We start from the raw sequence: 17,335 nt of genomic DNA, 5'->3' as shown, positions 1-17,335 counted from the left end.
TTAGACTCTCACCTAAAGACCCTGTTGAGTTCTAGAGTGCCTCGTTGTTTTTTCAGTCCACCTCAACAACCAGCATGTGGACCGGGACTGGCCACTTTAGAGTGCCTTGTTGTCAAATTACGAGTCAGAGCATTAGTTGGAGTACGGACTTAGATTGACCTGCTATTTTTTACTTTTTTAATCTTATTTTGTAAATGAGTGTCTTCTTCGTATGGGTTGTGCATGTCCTAGTGGGCTTTGGCCATCTACTTTGATGAGAAGTAATGAGCATGCATGGCACTATAATCATTTTTGCTCGGTTTTAGGGCAACAGTGTGTAATTAGAAAGGCTTGATTTCCTGCACCGCAAAAGGGCCTAAAATTGAAGGCTTTTCCCCGAGCAGGGTTTAGGAAAGTCCCCGAAATAGCTCTGGTGAGTTTCCGTCCTTGTGTCTCACTGCGTATAGTATCGGTCAGATGGCGGTGCTGTCGCCGTGACATACTGCAGCCCGTTGGCCGGCCGGCACTCGCATGATCTGCTTTTATGTGGCACCCCTTGTTTTCAGAGCCATCCACCTAAATTACAACTTTGTGTTAATCTCTTTTGCATGCGACATGACTAAAACCGTGTTTCAACCTAAGTCAACTGAAAGTCTGTTAGCGTAATGCTAACCCATAATGCAAAACACAATAGGCGGGCTAACGAAACTAGCATTGGTGCTGTGGTGTTATATGCCTTTAAGGAACTAACACGTCAACACCAGCGGTGCAGCAACACAGACAAAATTTACAATATTCACAGGCGTATATTTTCTATCCACTGTGACTAAATAACAATTGCGACTTTGTCATTTATTTGTTTCAGTATGTGGGATACTGCCCCCTGGTGGACATAGCACACACACATAACGGAAAGAATAATTGATTAACTTTTTAATTATTTACTTAGATTATCTAATCCTTGGGCTGGATCGGACTTTCTATTAATCCTACACCTCAAGGCACTGCTCTCGTTCATTCCCCTGTTGTGTGGTTTTCATATATGAAAGCATTTGGGGTTCACAGGTCAGGGTGGCAGCAGCAGTTCCTGGCCTTGGCTAAAACACCTTTGGGACATTCACAGGTTTTTCTGGATGTCAGAGGCCACGCAGAGGTGTCACTGCAAGCCTTCCGCTTCCTGTGTCTGGCATTCATCTTTGTTTAGGAGCCCTTTAAAAAACACAGGACAGCTTTGTGTCTCCTTTCTTGTGGCGGGAGCCTGCACAAAATGGCTCTCTGTTTCTCATTAGCCCGGCAACACCACTTGTCCCCCGAGGGGAGGAGCGGGGATGCTGAAAGATGTTTGCGACTTGTAGTTGAGACTGCAGACGTCATTGCACGTCTACCCAAGCTACTCTGTGCCGCAAAGTCATTGTCATTACTGCGGTTTACCGCGCTAGGCGTGCTGACGTGTTATTAGCTAGGGATTACATGCTATCTTGAGGTCGCTCATTCTCCATATTAATTGTAGCCATGATGAGTGTGCAACTTTGGCAGCAGACAAACAGTTGATTACCGTGCTCACTGCCTGGCTGGCTCCATCCTCAAAATGGTCTTTCCATGCAGGACTGTATTTTACAAAGTCTGGTTTTCACATCCTGGGTTTGGATTCCTGAGCAGAGTCGGGTAAAATCATTAGCACATTTGGAGGTCAAGTAAATCATCTGTGCAAGAGAATTTATGTCAAGTTCTTTACTTGGGTTCTGTTAAACATGAAATGAAAATAAAGGTTTTCAATTTTGATTCAGTAATTTGACGCACCTCCACCTGTGTCGTATTCAAAATAATACTTCCGGCATAATGCATTTTACAACGTGTCAGGAAACTCTTAAGAGGACGTTGGGATTGAATTGTGGGAAGAACTAATCCGATTCCTGATCCGAGCGCTACCTCGTACCCTCTGAAATGGACTGTACCACTTGGTGGAAAGTGGAAACAAGGCTTTACATTCCTAGCATTCAAGCTTCAGACTCAACATGGACGCAAAAACAAGCGGTCAGGAATCTCTGAGTTGTGTAAAGGTCACAAATTGTGGAGCCATATTTCATATACCACTAAAAACACATTGTTGAACTGGACCAAATCTCTAATATTGCACAACTTTGGTTTTCCCCTAACAGGAGATGTTCACAATGCCCAAAGACGATTCTCACCTGAAGGAAACCTCCTGCCCGCAGGCCTCGGCAGCGGCCACCCAAATGTTCCAGATGATGTTTTCAGACTAAGCCTGGCCAAGGGAGCGTCCATGTCTCTACCCTCCTCGCCTCTTCTTCCACGACATTCCTTCATGTTGCCTTTACGGCCCAGTAAAAGATCTCCAGGTATGTTTTTCTTGCCGCCCTTGTACAACTCATTCCAGTTTTTTGCTAGTCTCTGAAAAGGCCAACGTTTACAAGCCGGCTCATCCCTCCTCTAAATCAGCTCCGTATGTTTACATTTCGCCGGCTGGCAAGAAGATGTGCGTCTCTCTTTGTCCGCCATGACGAAGAATCATCTTGTCAGCAGCTGTGCGGGCGTTCAAAGCCACCGGGGCTACCTTTGGAGCTGAACTTGTACCAACCTGAGGCTTTACTGTCGGGGAAATCTTGACAAAGAGGATCAAAATCCTTTAAGTGGTCAACTTACTACATGTGGTGCTCATCTGTGCCGCTTTCTGGCTTTTGTTTATTCCGGCTCAAACTTTGATCTACTCTCAAGAAGTGTGGAGTTAACTGACAGATACTATCCACTACGGCTTTATCTTATCTCTTAGGAGTTTGTTTGAGTCCAGATGTGCATGTTCAGGTTTGTGCTAGCATAGATTTGTGATAATAAAGCCAACCGTGGCACGACCAAATTCACACACTGAACCGCAGAAAGGTGTAAAGCGCCTTCCGGGCAGGAAAAGGGCGATCACTGCCCACTCGGGAGGGTCGTACGAAAATAAAACCCCCGCACAAATTAGTGATGTTGTGGAGGCCTGTCAAGGAAATAAGGGGGATGGTCTATGGATGCGGTTCTACTATCTTTACAGCTACCTGTGAAAACCCACAGGGGAGAGTTCCCACCTCCAGTTAATAAACACATCTTGCAGGAAATGTCGCAACTCGGCGACGAAAACATTGTCTGCATGCTGTGATTGTCTTCCTTCGGGGTTTGATGACACAAGGCCATTTTTAAAAAAAAATAGAAACAGTCTTGTTTTGGGAAGCCTTGAGATAAGAGTGACACAACTTTCTCGAAATGCGAGCATTTGCAATTTTTTTTTATTTTTATTTTGTTTGAACTATCAAAAAAAAGATGTGCTAATGCTAACACATATTGGGAAACACCATAGACAGGCTAAGAAGTAGCATGTACAGTATAGCAAAACTCAAGTCATGCATTCTTTATCCTCAGCGAGGAATGAAAAATCACACAACAGGATATTCAAATAGCGTTATGTTCCTTTACAAAGTGACATCGCCAACTAAGCTAATTTCAATGCATTCAAATTAAAGGCGTGCACCGTTTCTCGTGTCACGCAAGCTCAACCATGTCAAATGTGCTCGGTAACAAGCCACTGCCTATTTCAGTCACCCCACATTTCGAAACTACACTTTTTTTTTCACCGTGTGTAATTCGCAAGCTCGTGTTAACGACATTTTGAAGTCTGAATTCATCAAAGGAGCGTCTACATGCTGCTTGCAGATGTGGATTGCCAACTCATTCCAAGAGATAATGTCTGGGGAGTTGTTTTACTTGTATGCAGAGGAATTTAAAAAAAAAAAAAAAGGTCATTGATCTGCTCACTGTTGTGTACATTTAAACTTCATAGTCAACGCAAGAGCTCCGGTGAGTGAAATTAGTCCAACCGAGAACCGAGCGTTGGACTTTAAGTAGGAGCTTGATGGATGCCTGAGCTGAAAAGGCCCGGTGGCGCCGGCCGCCATCGCTTTGATCAGCTAAGCCATGAAACACACAAGTGTGCCATGTGTTGACCAGCACCTTTTGCTTCTTTGGGATTACAAGCCTTTGAAAAAAAGCCGAGGAAGGACGTTTTGTTGTAAAGAGTCAATGACCCACGTGCAGGTAATAGATCACTTATGGAAAAGCGTTGTGGTGAACTTGTGGCAATGTAATTGGTGACTTTGTAAATTAGCTGCAGAGTTGCTTGTTGAGACATTTATCAGTCAATCTTCCTACTGGTGTTTCCTGTTTTTGACATTCATGTCTCCACAGTGACCTCTTATGGTCGTAAGAAGTTACTGTGTAAAAAATGTTTTTGCTTGCTTCTCACTCCGGGCGGAAATACCCGTTTTTGGTAAAAGAAATTTCCCCCCAGTTGTTTCCAGTCTTGTTTGTTTAACGTCTTTGTTCTTGTTTCCTGCTGGTCGTTGGCATCCCAGCGCCTCAAGTGGCGTTCTTGGTCTGTTTCCTTCCTGAGGCAGCGGTAAAGGTACTGGGAAAGACTTAGTTCCTCCCATTTATTAAAAGTGTAATCAAATATATTCCCTGGTAGTTGAATAAATTTCCATGAATGAAGATGTTAAACTATCCATCATCCTGTCAAGACTATGTACCCGTCCACTTGGGAGTCCACATTATACAGGTTATTTGTTGCGCTGTAGCTTCACCTTGTCAACTATGCTGACAGTGGCAAAAAAAAAAAATCTTTCTCAAGGTCTTTAGCACAAATCTTAGACTTCCATAATGAGCTGACTTGATTCCATCCCAATCTGCTTGAGAAATTATTTCCACTGATCATTTATTTTATCCCAGGGAACAAGATACGCAGTAAAAGCGCAATTCACAAATCTTGCATGCCGTGAGATCGCGTTTGACTTTTAAACATACAGTTCAGTTTGGTCACAATCTCACAGCTGCCAAGTGTGGAAATTGCCCGAGCCTCCGGCTATAATGGTAATATGTCTGGCTGTTTGAAGCTAATGAATCATCAATCACGTCACATCGGGATAAAAAAAATAAAAAGCACCAAGCGCCAGCCACGTCTGTAATGCTTCCCCGACTGCGGCGAATGGATTATCCGCTCAGTAGATCAATTAGCCAAGAGTCCCCCACGCAATAAGACATTTAAGTCACAATCAATCCGAATTGGAAGCGAGCGCGGCAAGTGCGAGCGCTGACATTTTGGCGCATAAAGGCGACCATTGTGACCATTTTGATGTGTAAATGCGACGGGGTGGCTCATTGTGAAATGAAATGTAGCAAGGTCAGGAGTCCATCTTGAAGAATGTTTGGGGGAAAAAACGGCATCATCCGAGAACAAGATGTTCTCTTATTGTGGTTGGATGGAGAAAAAAAAAAAAATCACCTCGGGAATTTTATATTTTTAGCTACTTTTAAAATCAAAAGCAGTGGGCGCTTTTAACAACCTCTTATCGACATGTGACAAAATATGTTTCTCCTCGTTTGCGTTGTCTCCCGCCGCTCAGTAGGGTGACTCAGAATAAAGCGTTTGTGATCCCCCCCTTGTCTCGACTTTGATTTGTCACATCTGAGTTGGAGATAGAACGCTGAGATGCGACAAACGAGACGCCGTCTCCCGAGTATCTGTTTTCTGACACATCTGGTAATGGGATGTCGTGTGATGTTTGTGACCATTGTTGCCGGCGGTCATTTCAACCCTGCAACCTGCTCAAAAAAAAAAGTCCTATTTTATCTCACCGCAGTGCTGTTTGTGGCATTTTATTCTTTTTGGCACAGCACAATCTGTTTTTTGTCTGGTCATTCCACTTGACAAACGTGACAGTCATCTCTTAACATATTTTTGCTAGCGTATGCTAGCTACGCTGACCTAACGTAAGGAATGCTGTTTCTGTTGTTTTCCCAACTAAACTGGACTGTACTGTAAAATTCTAATTTCCGCCATCATTTAGTTCACTTTGTATCACGTAAACCTCAATCAGACTCACATTTTCCCCGCCGGGTATGTTGGAGAGATGTCATGTCTGCTAACAGAGTGACATCATACCCACCCTCTGTGTAATTACACCTGTGAATCATATAAGTTGAGTGAGATGATGATGGCGCTTGGTAAACACTGTCATGAATCCTCCTTCTGCCACCAAAAAGTGACTGCACTCTGCCACAAGATGGCATTTAAAACAGAAAGGATCATAAAGCATCAACAACCTTCATCTATCGCATATAAACAATCCTAAACCAATGATGTCACATAAACAACTGTAATTATTCGTTAAACTGTTGAACATAAATAATGAGGTTCGTCACCGCTATTTGCTAGCATACAAGGCTAACTAACGCTCATACGATAAGGCAGTGCTTCTCAATTATTTTCTGTTACGCCCCCCTCCTAGCAAGAAGAAATCTATTCGCGCCCCCCCTCCCCACCGTGACTATCCTAACTTGTCTTGTAAGTCGTAAAATGTTGCACTGTCGCAAACGTGACAGAAGTAACAATGAGAGCGCCACTGCCCCCTGCTGTAGTAAACGCGCAATTACACTTTATTCTAGTCCTGCCAAAAAAAGCCTGTTCCCCAGGGTCACACGCGCCCCCCCAGGAATAGCACCGCGCCCCCCTGCATTCCCCACTATTTGAGAAGCACTGCGATAAGGTAATATTCGCTAGAGCAGAAATGATATTAAGACAGTAGCTACATATACTTGGTTAACTTTTCTGCCTTCAGATGTTTCCTAAAAGTACCTGTACTTTAATAGCTACTTGTCGTGGAAACCGAACGGCAACTTCAAACATGTGCTTTCCATTATTCCAACAGTGCTCCCTTACTGTTCCTTAATAAAATGCGACCTGTGGAGTATATCTTCACTCTAATTGCAACGATGTGACTCTTGGCTAATCAAACGCGCCTGACCATCGGTAAATGAAGATTGGTTGAGTTTTAGACTCGCGATGTCGTCTCATTTGGCTTTACATTAGCTAAAGTAAAGCTAGTATTTGTATTCACCACTACGCCTGTTTGGATGACCAGACCAGCCGTGTTTGTTTTTGTGCTCTGACGGAGGCAATGTGGCTCCCAAAGTTCCCTCGGGCTATGAGACTGCTGCTGCTCGTCGTGCAATTCACGTCGCACATCCATAGATGGCACTGTGAGTCCAATTTAGCCAAGTCTTTGCTTTTGCATCTGTCATTCATACTCCCCTCTTGAACCACCACCACGTCCGCTGCGGGCGATTGCAGCTCGAGTTCAAGGGGTTTGTTTTATCTGATTCCAAGGATGCTTTTTAGGGAAAAGGAGAGAGGAAGTGGTATTAGTTGGGCTATTAGGAAATACTAGCTCTCATCACCATCCTGTTACGCCTGGGTTCCGTATACAATAGACATTCCATGACTTTCAAAGTATTTTTATTTTCCTCCTTTTAATGGTTGGGCATCTGTTTGGACACAAGCTTGTTGTGATTTTTAGATGTGTTGGTGTTGGTGTTTTATGGTCCTCTTCACTTTGAGGGTTTTGCTGGCATTACAGTCCCCTATTATTTTTTTAATTATTCGCAGATTTTGGCCATTCGTTCAAACTCCACACAGGAAGTCCGGCATCTGGATTCAAACCCGCAACCTCAGAGCTCGGCGGGGTATATGCTAAACATTCACTTTTGGAAGAAGTGATACTGAATGCTAAGACGGGGTTTTTCAATTCCATTTCATTGGTCGACTAAAGGGAAAAATAATGTTACATGAATAAATAATATTTATTATTTATAAGATTTTTAATGGGATGGGAAATGTTCTAAACATTTTTCAATGCCAATGTTGTAGTGAGCAGAATTATGCTGCCTTGGGGTTTTATGGCTTATAGCTCAACACTGCACTCTGTTTTCCCCAAATTGCGTCAAGATAACTTTACAAAAACCATCATTTACATGAACCAAGAGAACAGCAATCATAAAATGTATTGGCCCAATGCAACAATTTAGGGGCAGTCCGGATCCCTGAACGAAACCCATGATGTTAATGAGGAGCTTGGACTTTGCTGCGGCCGTTGAGGATTTTCTAATTCTGTCACGTTACGAGCCTAAAACAGAGCAGTCGTTTGACCTTAGCCGCTCGCTAATGACACTCATCAAAGCCCTGCACGACTGTCCCAGATCTGCCCGCCCCATAACACCTGTCAAATGTATCCTCACAGCAATAGGAGGGCATACTTTTGTAGGGAAACTCAAAAGGGAGAGGGGGGAAAAATGCCAGACTGTTTGTTGTTCCTCCCATCCCCAGCAGTGCATGTGTGTTTAATCTCTTCTTCACTAAGTTCACTAAGAGGCTAATTGCTGTGGTTTCCTGTTGTCGGTTAAATTCCCAGAGCTAGCTAGCAATGTGTTAGCGGGAGTCTCTAGCCACGCAGACAATTTCTGGATTTGTCGGACAGACCAAAGCTCCTAGCGACACTTTGTGCGTACGTGTGTGTGTGCATGTGTGTGCGTGATAGTTTTTGTTAGCAGCGGAGTATGGCCAAGCCAGTCCAACTGAGACACCACCACCTCTCATCCCATCTGGAACATGTTAATTTAGCAATAACCCTCTCTCCCTCTCTCTCTCTCTCTCTCTGACGCCTCTCGTCTTGGCTTTTCTTTTTCCTCCTGCCCTCTTGTGCACTCCCTCCTTCTCTGTCTCTTCCTACCTCCCTCCCTCGCTCGCTCGCTCGCTCTCTCTGTCTCTTTGGTTTGCGGCGGCAGGTCCGGTCAGGAAGCCCAAGTATGTGGAGAGTCCTCGCGTACCTTCCGATGCCATTGTATCAGCGCTAAGGAAAGTGGGCGAGAATAAGGAATCAACCCGCAATGGTGAGTTTTGCGTTTCTTTCATTCATCTGATAACTTTCATTGTACGGTGGAATTAAAAAAAATAATATATATAACAGTGATCATCCTCGTTATATAGTCACATATGCCCCCAAATGGAAATGAAGTGCTTTTAAAAGGTTTGGTTGGGGGTCTCGGGTCTCCAGAAGGCAAGGACCGCATCCCCGTGGAACTACCACGGCGTCTGAGCCCAGTCCCGTCACGCAAGCCCTAAAACAAACACAAGGGCGCCGTGTTTATTTGAAAGCGCGTGTTTGCATTACTGATGGGTCCATTTTCCAGCGTGCGGCGCCGACGCATTGTCTCACCCAAGCGCTGCGTTCTCTCAGTGATGTCCTGACTTCACAAAGTCATTTCTCACTGACTCTGCATGCACATGTGGTTTTGTTTCCACATTTTTGTGTGAGGTAAGCTTTTATGGTTTCGGTGGATGCTCCAACGTTAAACACAAATTTGGGAGGTGATGCCGGAGGACCTCTAAGCAACTGCAAAACAAATAAAGGACTCTTAGCACCCTTTTCCATCAACTCAATGCAAAAAATGTTCATGTGACTTTCAATGTGTGTGGCTTTATAAGGTGAGTGACATGGGAGCCAACGATTTGGTTGTTTTTCAAATTGTTGTGGTTTTTAGCCAAAGGAGGCTCACATGGCTTCCATCTTGACATTCAGCTCGGTTCACAACATTGTTTAGGCTGGCAGCGGGCTATCAGCAGATAGCGGAGACTGGATAAATGTTACCCCATGACAGCTGCGCTGTGTTTTGCTGGCACTCTCAAGGGAGATAACTTTCAGCAGCTCCACTTTTTCATTTCATGGAAATATGGAGACGTTTAATTGGACTCGGTCGGCTAAGTCATCCCTCAATGTTCCTTTTTAGTATTCGTCAGGAGGTTTTTGGGGTTCGTGATTTCCAAGTGCGTAGGTTGCGGGCTGGGAATTGCGGTTCTAATTGTTTAAGCCTTGGGGCATTTTAATTCAGAGGTTCGACTTACTGTAAGTCGCAAGGCTGAGGGAAGGTCAGCAAACGGCCCAGCCCGGCCCGGATCTTATTAAAGCAACCACCTGCAGTTGTGAAATAAATGAGTGGACCCCCACTCTCGCTGGGAAATTGGGGCTGCTAGGTAACTTACGCTACTCTTTATCCACAATGAGCCACTCTCGAAACGCTAATGATGTTGCATGGCAACAGCGCAGCTGCAATATGAGATCCTGCACACGACAATATAAACTTTGCACAAGATATTAAAAGATCCAACCAGGAACGGGCAATGTCTTTTTGACCTCTAGTCACTCAGACGACTTGTTGTGGATCTCGCTTTGTTCCCGGCCACGCTCTCTTGTATGATTACAGCTTTTCCTGGAGATTTTTTTAGTTTTTTTTGGGGGGGAGAGGCAGGCCCAAGAAAGGAAACATGTGTTTGACTTCCAGTAGAGTTGTGTCACATTGCTGTGTCTTTGAGACGAGATTGAGTTTCCCACAGTATGTGTGTGAGCGTGCTTTTTAATTTGAGCAATGTGCCTTGGAGAGCATTTCCGTTCCTTGAAATGCGCGTTTGGCTACACAGGTGGATCCGGAACGGGCCGTCAACTGTCTTTATGCGCTTTCAGCTGTCCTCTCGCTGTCTCCCTCAATCAAGTCCGAGCGTAAGGTCCCGTCAATCATGACGGTCTCTCCAAAACCTCCCCGTTTTAGGGAGATCCGGACTTAACACCTGTTTCTTCACGCGCTGATTTGGTCTGCTCACCAAAGAATCAAATTTGAAGTGGAATGCGCGCCTGACCTTGCCACCAGGTGGCGATGATGCCCAAAACAGGATGCACGATACCATTCGCTCCGATTCCACCTCCAATTTTATACAATGTTTTGGAGTATGTTGATTTGACTAAGTCATATTTCTTCATATTGATGGATTTTCTTTTTCTACTTGAGGGTAGTGATAATTCATGTCTGGCCGTGGCCTTTGAGATTATTTCTTGATATTAATTCACATCTGCCGTTTTTGTCACTTGATGAACGTTCATTAATTGATGCTGCTTATTTTTAGGGGACTAAACATTATTTGTCTCTGGGTGGTCCTCGCGAAGGGCAGATCGACATTTGCGCTTTAAAAATCGTCAAAATCAGCCGATAAAAAAAATTGGTCAATTTTTACAGATTTATCCCTTAGTCATAACAAGTAAAACAAACGGTAAAGGACAAAGCATAAAATTGTCAAATGTTCTGCCTGTAATTCATCTTTATTGTCATGTCAAGAGGAAGTTATTTTATTCATAAAATATATTTGTAATTAGTCAGCCGGTTATTTAGCCAAATTGGCACAGTCCTCACTGACTGAAACATCAGGACTCATTTTACTGACATTCAACCTCCCTACTTGTGGTTTAACGTCTCACTGGACACCATTTTTGGAAGGCTCTAACGGTTGTTTTTCCTAGCCTGAAAATGCACGATAATCGTTTTGAGGGGGCTGATCACCGGTACCCCTAAACTCAAAACAAGGAGGCAGGATGACTGTTCTCGTCGAGGGTTCATTAAAGTGGCGCTAGTGAAGCTTCAGCCGCTAATGAGCAGCGGCTGGCTTGTCTTCTCAGCGGGGAGAGGGCCCGAGACGGCTTCACGCTTCCCTCCTTCTTTATCCACCACCTTTCTTCACTCTTCCGTCATTACACCGCAAGAACGCCATTTCACACCGGCTCGTAAACCTCGCTTTGGTGTTTTCTCTCACACGCGCGTTCCAAGAACGCCGTCAAGGAATACCAAAATCTAGACGGCTGAATGAGATAATAAATCTGCCGTAAAGGAGAGCGATCGCCACCACATCCGCTAAATTCACCTTTGATTCTACTTTAACTGCCAAGTCTCTCCATTACATTGTGGCAAGGCGGAAAAAGGAGAGCTCCAAATGTGCTGAATGAGCCCAATGTCGTCACGCGGGCGCTCACACGGGGTCACTTAATAACCGGGATTCATCAAGGCGAGAGGAGTTAATTAGAACCTTTCGAGGCAATCATAGCAGGCTGATGTTTCATTAAACTCGGCGCACGGTTGAGCATGGACCATTTTCCGGAAGATACCGCCAAGCCAGCGTCTGTAAATCTCGTGTTCATTTATGGCACGGCATAATGCTAATGTCATCCTTCTGCTGAGCAGAATCCCTAAAGAGACGCCCAGACTTCCCGTGTCCTTGCTCAGTGTACGCCATCGCTTTCATTACTGCCATCGGTGGTCACTTTTATGACACTCGTATACTAAGCTGATATATTTGCAAGGCCTTGACCCGCTACACTTTTGTTTATTGGCCAATGGTAGCGCTAATGGTCATGCGCCAGAGCAGGGGTGCCCAAACTTTTTTTTATATATATTTTTATTATTACATTTTATTTTATTTATATATATATATATATATATATATATATATCGAGCAGATGACGTACTTGGAATTGTTCACCCACTTTACAATAAGCGCCAATAAGCAGCAAAAGACTTGTCAAGCTCTTTAAAGCCACCCCCAGTTGACATTTATTGTCATAAAACAAAGGCACAGTATAACAACCTTTAGCATTAGCGTAGCCTCATGCTAACAAACAAAAGTTGAGTCTCAGTCCTTACGCTTAAGTAATTATTTCGAAGAATAATTTTTAGTCTTACGCAAATACAATTTCCAGTTACTTTCAGAGCCCAAACCATTCAAATATTTTCATGTCAATCTCGCTTTTAATTTGTGGAATTTTCTGCCAATGGACAAGCTTGCGTTTAATCAAATTCACTGCCAGCAGTGTGTTGAACAAGAAAAAAAGAAGGAGAAGGAGGGTTTAAGAAGAAGGCATATATGAAGGCAAAAAGGGGGAGAAAGTCGATGATGGAGAGCAGCCTAATACGCTTGTGTACTTTGGACGTCTGCCTCCGTCTCTCTCTCTCTCTCCTCCCGTCTGATCTTCCGTCTCATTTGTCTTTCATATTTCGTATTTGAGCAGCATAGACAACGCCGTGGATGAATAGGATAATTTATTTGCATTGGCTTTCTGCCTCAATCTTAAAAGCAAAAGTATGGATTACACATGTTTTTTCCCCCCTCCAAGATCTACAAAAAACATCTGCTCAATGACATCGTGATTTGCAGACAGATGTGCTTACAACATGAGCGGTGACACCAAGCAAAAAGATAATCATGATAAGAGTCATAAATCACTCATTCATTTTATAGCTTTCAGTATTCAAAGCAAACAATCAGCCTTGTGGATGCATTTCCAAACTAATTTGGTTTGGTTTGTTAAAATGTTGTAGCTAGCCTGTGTCCACTCGTTGATATTCAGAGGTGAGCGCTGTAAAAAAGCAGAAAGCCTTGGAAAGCAAACACACACACACACATACACAGACTCCCATCCTCTCTTTTGGGGTGTGCAGCACCTGATCAGCAGCTGGATGGTGCAGAGCACAGCATTTGGCAGTGCACTCTGCGGAGCGTGGCAGTCAGTGTCCCAACGTGAGTCATGCTAACATCAAATGTCTCTCTCTCTTTCTCTCTCTCACCCGTCGTCCTCTAGAGCGGCAAGCGGAGAAACCGCCAAGCTCCTCCTCCTCCCCCGCCACCCAAGAACTGATGACAAGGCTGGGCTTCTTACTGGGAGAAGGCATCCCGGGTTCGGCGCGCATACCTATGGACGACAAGAATGAAAAGAAGGTATTTCGTTTTCCTCCAACTCCTCCCCTGCTAGTTGAAGCTGCAGCTGCGTCCGCTGCGGGCTGCAGCGCAGAGATAGATAGAACGTGGAGAGCGAGCGAGTGCGAAAGTGGATGGCAGAGGAGGCGAGAGGACTTGTGGCAGTGTTTTCGGAGGATTTTGTTTGTTTTATTGTTGCTGTCTCTTCATTCCTTTTAACCCCGCTTTGTGTTATCTTTGGATGGGAATGTAGTAAGTGCCTTCTCTTGACTTTTCGCCGCTCTGGCAAACAAATGTTTGAGATTGCTGCATATAGCTTGATTCCACCAGCAGCCTTTTTAGTGTGTGTCAGTAACTTGAGTGCTGTCCCAGGGGCTCTTGAGTATGTAACAACATTGTCTGAGCCCCGGGTCCAGAAATAGAGTGACGTTGGTGGTCATGAGCTTCAGTTTGTTTGGCTTCGCTAATTGAGACTTGTGTGAGAAGCAAAAGTCCAGCACGATACTAGCTGTTTGCTGTCTTTATCAACCCTGCAGACAATGTTTCAAGCAGGAAATAGTCATGGATTAAATTTATGCTTATTTTGGGAGGAAACCCAAGAGTTGACAGTGATTTGAATTTTTTTAAACAAACGGATTCTTTGTGGTGAACTATAAAAAAGTCCAAACAACTACTGAGAGTGTTTTCAGCACAGGGAGTGTCAAAGTTTTTAAATGGTAACTTGAGATACAACCAAAAATAACTCTCTGTGATAATGTAATAATGTCCTATAAAAAGTATTGTAATTGAATGGAATGTAAAGAATTCAACAGTTGTTGACACATTTTTTTGCTTCAATTAAATGGAAATTGTAGCGCTCTTCCGGATGTGTGCCTCGGCCACATGGGGGCAGTATAATAAGGACGGACATACTGCACAGAAGTCGTGAAGTCATTCTTCACAGAGGATAAAGAATACATGCTAGGCTGTGGTCGTCCGCCTCTTGCCCAAAGTCACCCGTGATCCTTCTAAGGACGAGCACTATAGAAAATGCACAGACGGCCACAGAATGTTGCGCAATACAAACCATATTTGTGGCTAGGAAGCTCTCCTCAAGCATCCGGCGGTGTTTTGTGTGCATTTGGAATTCTTGTCAAAGGCGACGGTTGAACCGGATAACCCGCACACATTGGGATTGTTCTGCTTGTCTCGCAGCTGCCGTATGCTTGTCACACAAGCACAGTGGCCCGCCCGGGCAGCGCGCCATTTCGACTACAAAGAGGATATTTTTCTAAACACGTTGCCTTCTTGTGGGGCTGTTTTTTGGTTCAGCCCGGCGCACAAATGTGTCAGCCTTTGTCGAGCTTTTGTGCCTTGCATGATCTCAATCAGTAATGAACGTTATTATTCAACGTTATTATCATTCCGCTTTCATCATGTCCTCAATTCAGCTTCCAAATTGGGCTTTGATTGACAGCGCTTAATAGCAGCTGTGGAATGCATTACCAAAACCTTGATTGTTTTTTATATTATTGTTTCCCACCAGTGGAACTTGCGCTGGGTGGGTGCTTTAAGATCTGTCAAGGTTTTATTAGACTCATGTTCAGATTTTCTATGGTTGTAACAGTTCTCCAACAAATTGTTAACTTCCTTCAGTTTTGATGGCAATGTGAAGGTTTTTTGATAATTCTTTTTTGCATCTGCAGTACTTGTATATTGATTTTAAATTTGACTGATTTACCTCCTACAAGTATTTTCTTTCATCTAAATAGGAACAGCAGTTCTGCATTAATGGAAGCACTTAAGCACAGTTTGGTTGATTCTGTACGGGTGAAGCCTGGGCAGCTTTTCTTTTTTTTAACAGCTGGACTTTTTTCACACGTCGTAAAAATACCGCCATCATCTCTCCAGCGTAAGTGCTGCTGTATTCATTTTCTTCTGCAGCAAATCACGCTGCACCCGCCACTGCTGCATCGGCCTGCATATATTCAGCGAGTGTTAGTTGTGTTCTCAAAGCTGCATGCTAAGGCGGGTTTTTTTTTGGTTTTTTTTTACGATTTCTTTTATTAATGCTGCAGTTCCTCTTTCCCAATCTCCATTCACCATCTTGGTTGAACTTTGCCTCCTCCCCAGTGCTCTGCAACCAACCACGGTATCAGCCCCTGCTCCACGCTGACCAGCAGCACCGCCTCGCCCTGCACAGACAGCCCGTGTTCCACGCTCAACAGCACCACCAGCCGACCCCCGCTCTGCCGCGCCAGCCCGTGCGGGACCATCACTAGCCCGAGCTCCACCCTCGAGAGTAAGGACAGCGGAATCATAGGTGAGAAGCCTTTCACTCGTATTTCGTTCTGCTAAGGTGGTGAAATCACCGGCAAACTTTCGGACCACGTGACCGCGATGCCTATTAGCAACCTTACGAAGCTCAGTGGACAAAAGCGACGTTCGGGTAGAGCGAGCAGCCCCAAGCTGTACGACAATTTGGATTTTGGAGACTGCAGCGTCGACAGTCTTCAAAGAGCACAATTAGCATGAGTCCGTCAACCCGTCTCCCCAGAGCGATTCGTAGCAGGCCGATAAATAATTTATGGAGCCTGCCACGGAATGCACACAAGTCATGGCGACTGGCCAGGAGGAGACGTGCTGTCAGCTAACATTTATATTTGCTGCGCGTGGAGCTTCTTCCTTTTTTTTTTTCAGGGGTGGGGAGGGGGGTAATTTATGTGAGAGGATTTTTTTATGACATTTCTCAACAACATCCTTCCATCTCCATAAAGTGAGCGAAATATGGCAAACCAAAACAAAGGTGGGTTGTTTCCAGGCGTCCGATTTTTGATTCATACGATTAGCCCTCCTTACCCTTTTGGTGTTTGACTCAGACTCTGAATTTCTAAAGCGCATTAATCCGACTTTGCGACGTTAAAGCCGCTTGATGGAATTACGCAGACTTTAAAATATAGTTTGGGTCCGTTTTCTTATTTAGACAACTCAAGCCGGACTTTTACAATCGGTGCGCATACATCTCGACACGACGAAACTATTGATTGGTTTCGGATGACAGACGATGAACTCGATGATTTGTCACATTGTCATGAGACTTTCATCGGGTAAGTCAGAAGTTTGGATAGGAAGGCTGCGCTGGCCTTTGAAGATTAAAGGATTTCTTCTCATGACCCGTCTGGACTCAACAGAACAATGTGCTCCAAACATAAGAAAACATTGCTGATTCGAAAGCCAAAGAAACCAATTTGAAATCCAATTCACCATCTTGTTAACGTTTCAGCCACCATCACCAGTTCCTCGGAAAATGACGACCGCAGCGGCTCCAGCCTGGAGTGGAGCAAGGACGGCAGCCTGAGAGGCAACGCTCGCCATGGCCTGGCGCAGACCATGCGGGCGGACACCTGCTCTCCTGTGGAGGAGGAAGACTCCAACGGCGCTTCGGCCACCCCGGCCGATAGCGCCGCCAAGACGGACCAGCAGCATGGCAACGCGGCGGCAGCGGCCGTAGGACCTCCGCCAGCGTCCTGCCAGGCGTCTGACGGACCAAATCAATACGCTCAACAAACCTCCTCTCTTCTGATGATGCCCAGGCCCAACTCCGTAGCAGGTAAAACTCGATTTTGCTCTTCTACTTTGGAGCTACCGTCAAATTTTTTTGAAAATTTTTTGGATTTTGTGAGCCAACACACAAAACGCAGATGTCCAGATGTTAAGTCGACGAGGAGGATCTGGTACGGAACTAGTCGGGGTGGTGCGCTAGAAAGATTTTCCATCTCTGGCGTGCTGTTTATTAAGTGGCTTGTGACCGATCCGTTCTGCATTCCTGCCTCGGAACGTCCCTTTTATGGCCCAGTGCGCCTTATCCACACAGCTGTGACAGTTGATATTCCCCGCTAACCCCCCTCGCCCCTCGCCCGT

The 17,335-nt window shown here is 44.8% G+C and overlaps 1 protein-coding gene across 9 annotated transcripts in view; it reads left to right on the top strand.

Annotated features, from left to right (window-relative positions):
* tanc1b (tetratricopeptide repeat, ankyrin repeat and coiled-coil containing 1b) overlaps window positions 1-17,335 on the top strand; it is a 51,972-nt gene that overhangs the window by 13,591 nt on the left and 21,046 nt on the right. For 8 of the 9 annotated variants that reach the window (XR_009715831.1, XR_009715832.1, XM_061287931.1 and 5 more), the window contains exons 3-7: window positions 2,139-2,339; window positions 8,650-8,754; window positions 13,320-13,456; window positions 15,548-15,737; window positions 16,698-17,024. Coding sequence is in view for 7 of the 9 variants with exons in the window: in XM_061287931.1 (XP_061143915.1) it covers window positions 2,139-2,339; window positions 8,650-8,754; window positions 13,320-13,456; window positions 15,548-15,737; window positions 16,698-17,024 (960 nt within the window). In the remaining 2 variants the exon portion in view is untranslated. Of the gene's footprint in view, window positions 1-2,138; window positions 2,340-8,649; window positions 8,755-13,319; window positions 13,457-13,530; window positions 13,688-15,547; window positions 15,738-16,697; window positions 17,025-17,335 lie in introns of those variants that run through there. The other variant, XM_061287935.1, reaches the window with a different exon arrangement.

This window comes from Syngnathus typhle, linkage group LG9 (assembly GCF_033458585.1).
Source record: "Syngnathus typhle isolate RoL2023-S1 ecotype Sweden linkage group LG9, RoL_Styp_1.0, whole genome shotgun sequence".
Lineage (NCBI taxonomy): Eukaryota > Metazoa > Chordata > Actinopteri > Syngnathiformes > Syngnathidae > Syngnathus > Syngnathus typhle.
The sequence above is the reverse complement of the archived record's forward strand: the minus strand, read 5'-3'. Positions and strand labels throughout refer to the sequence as shown.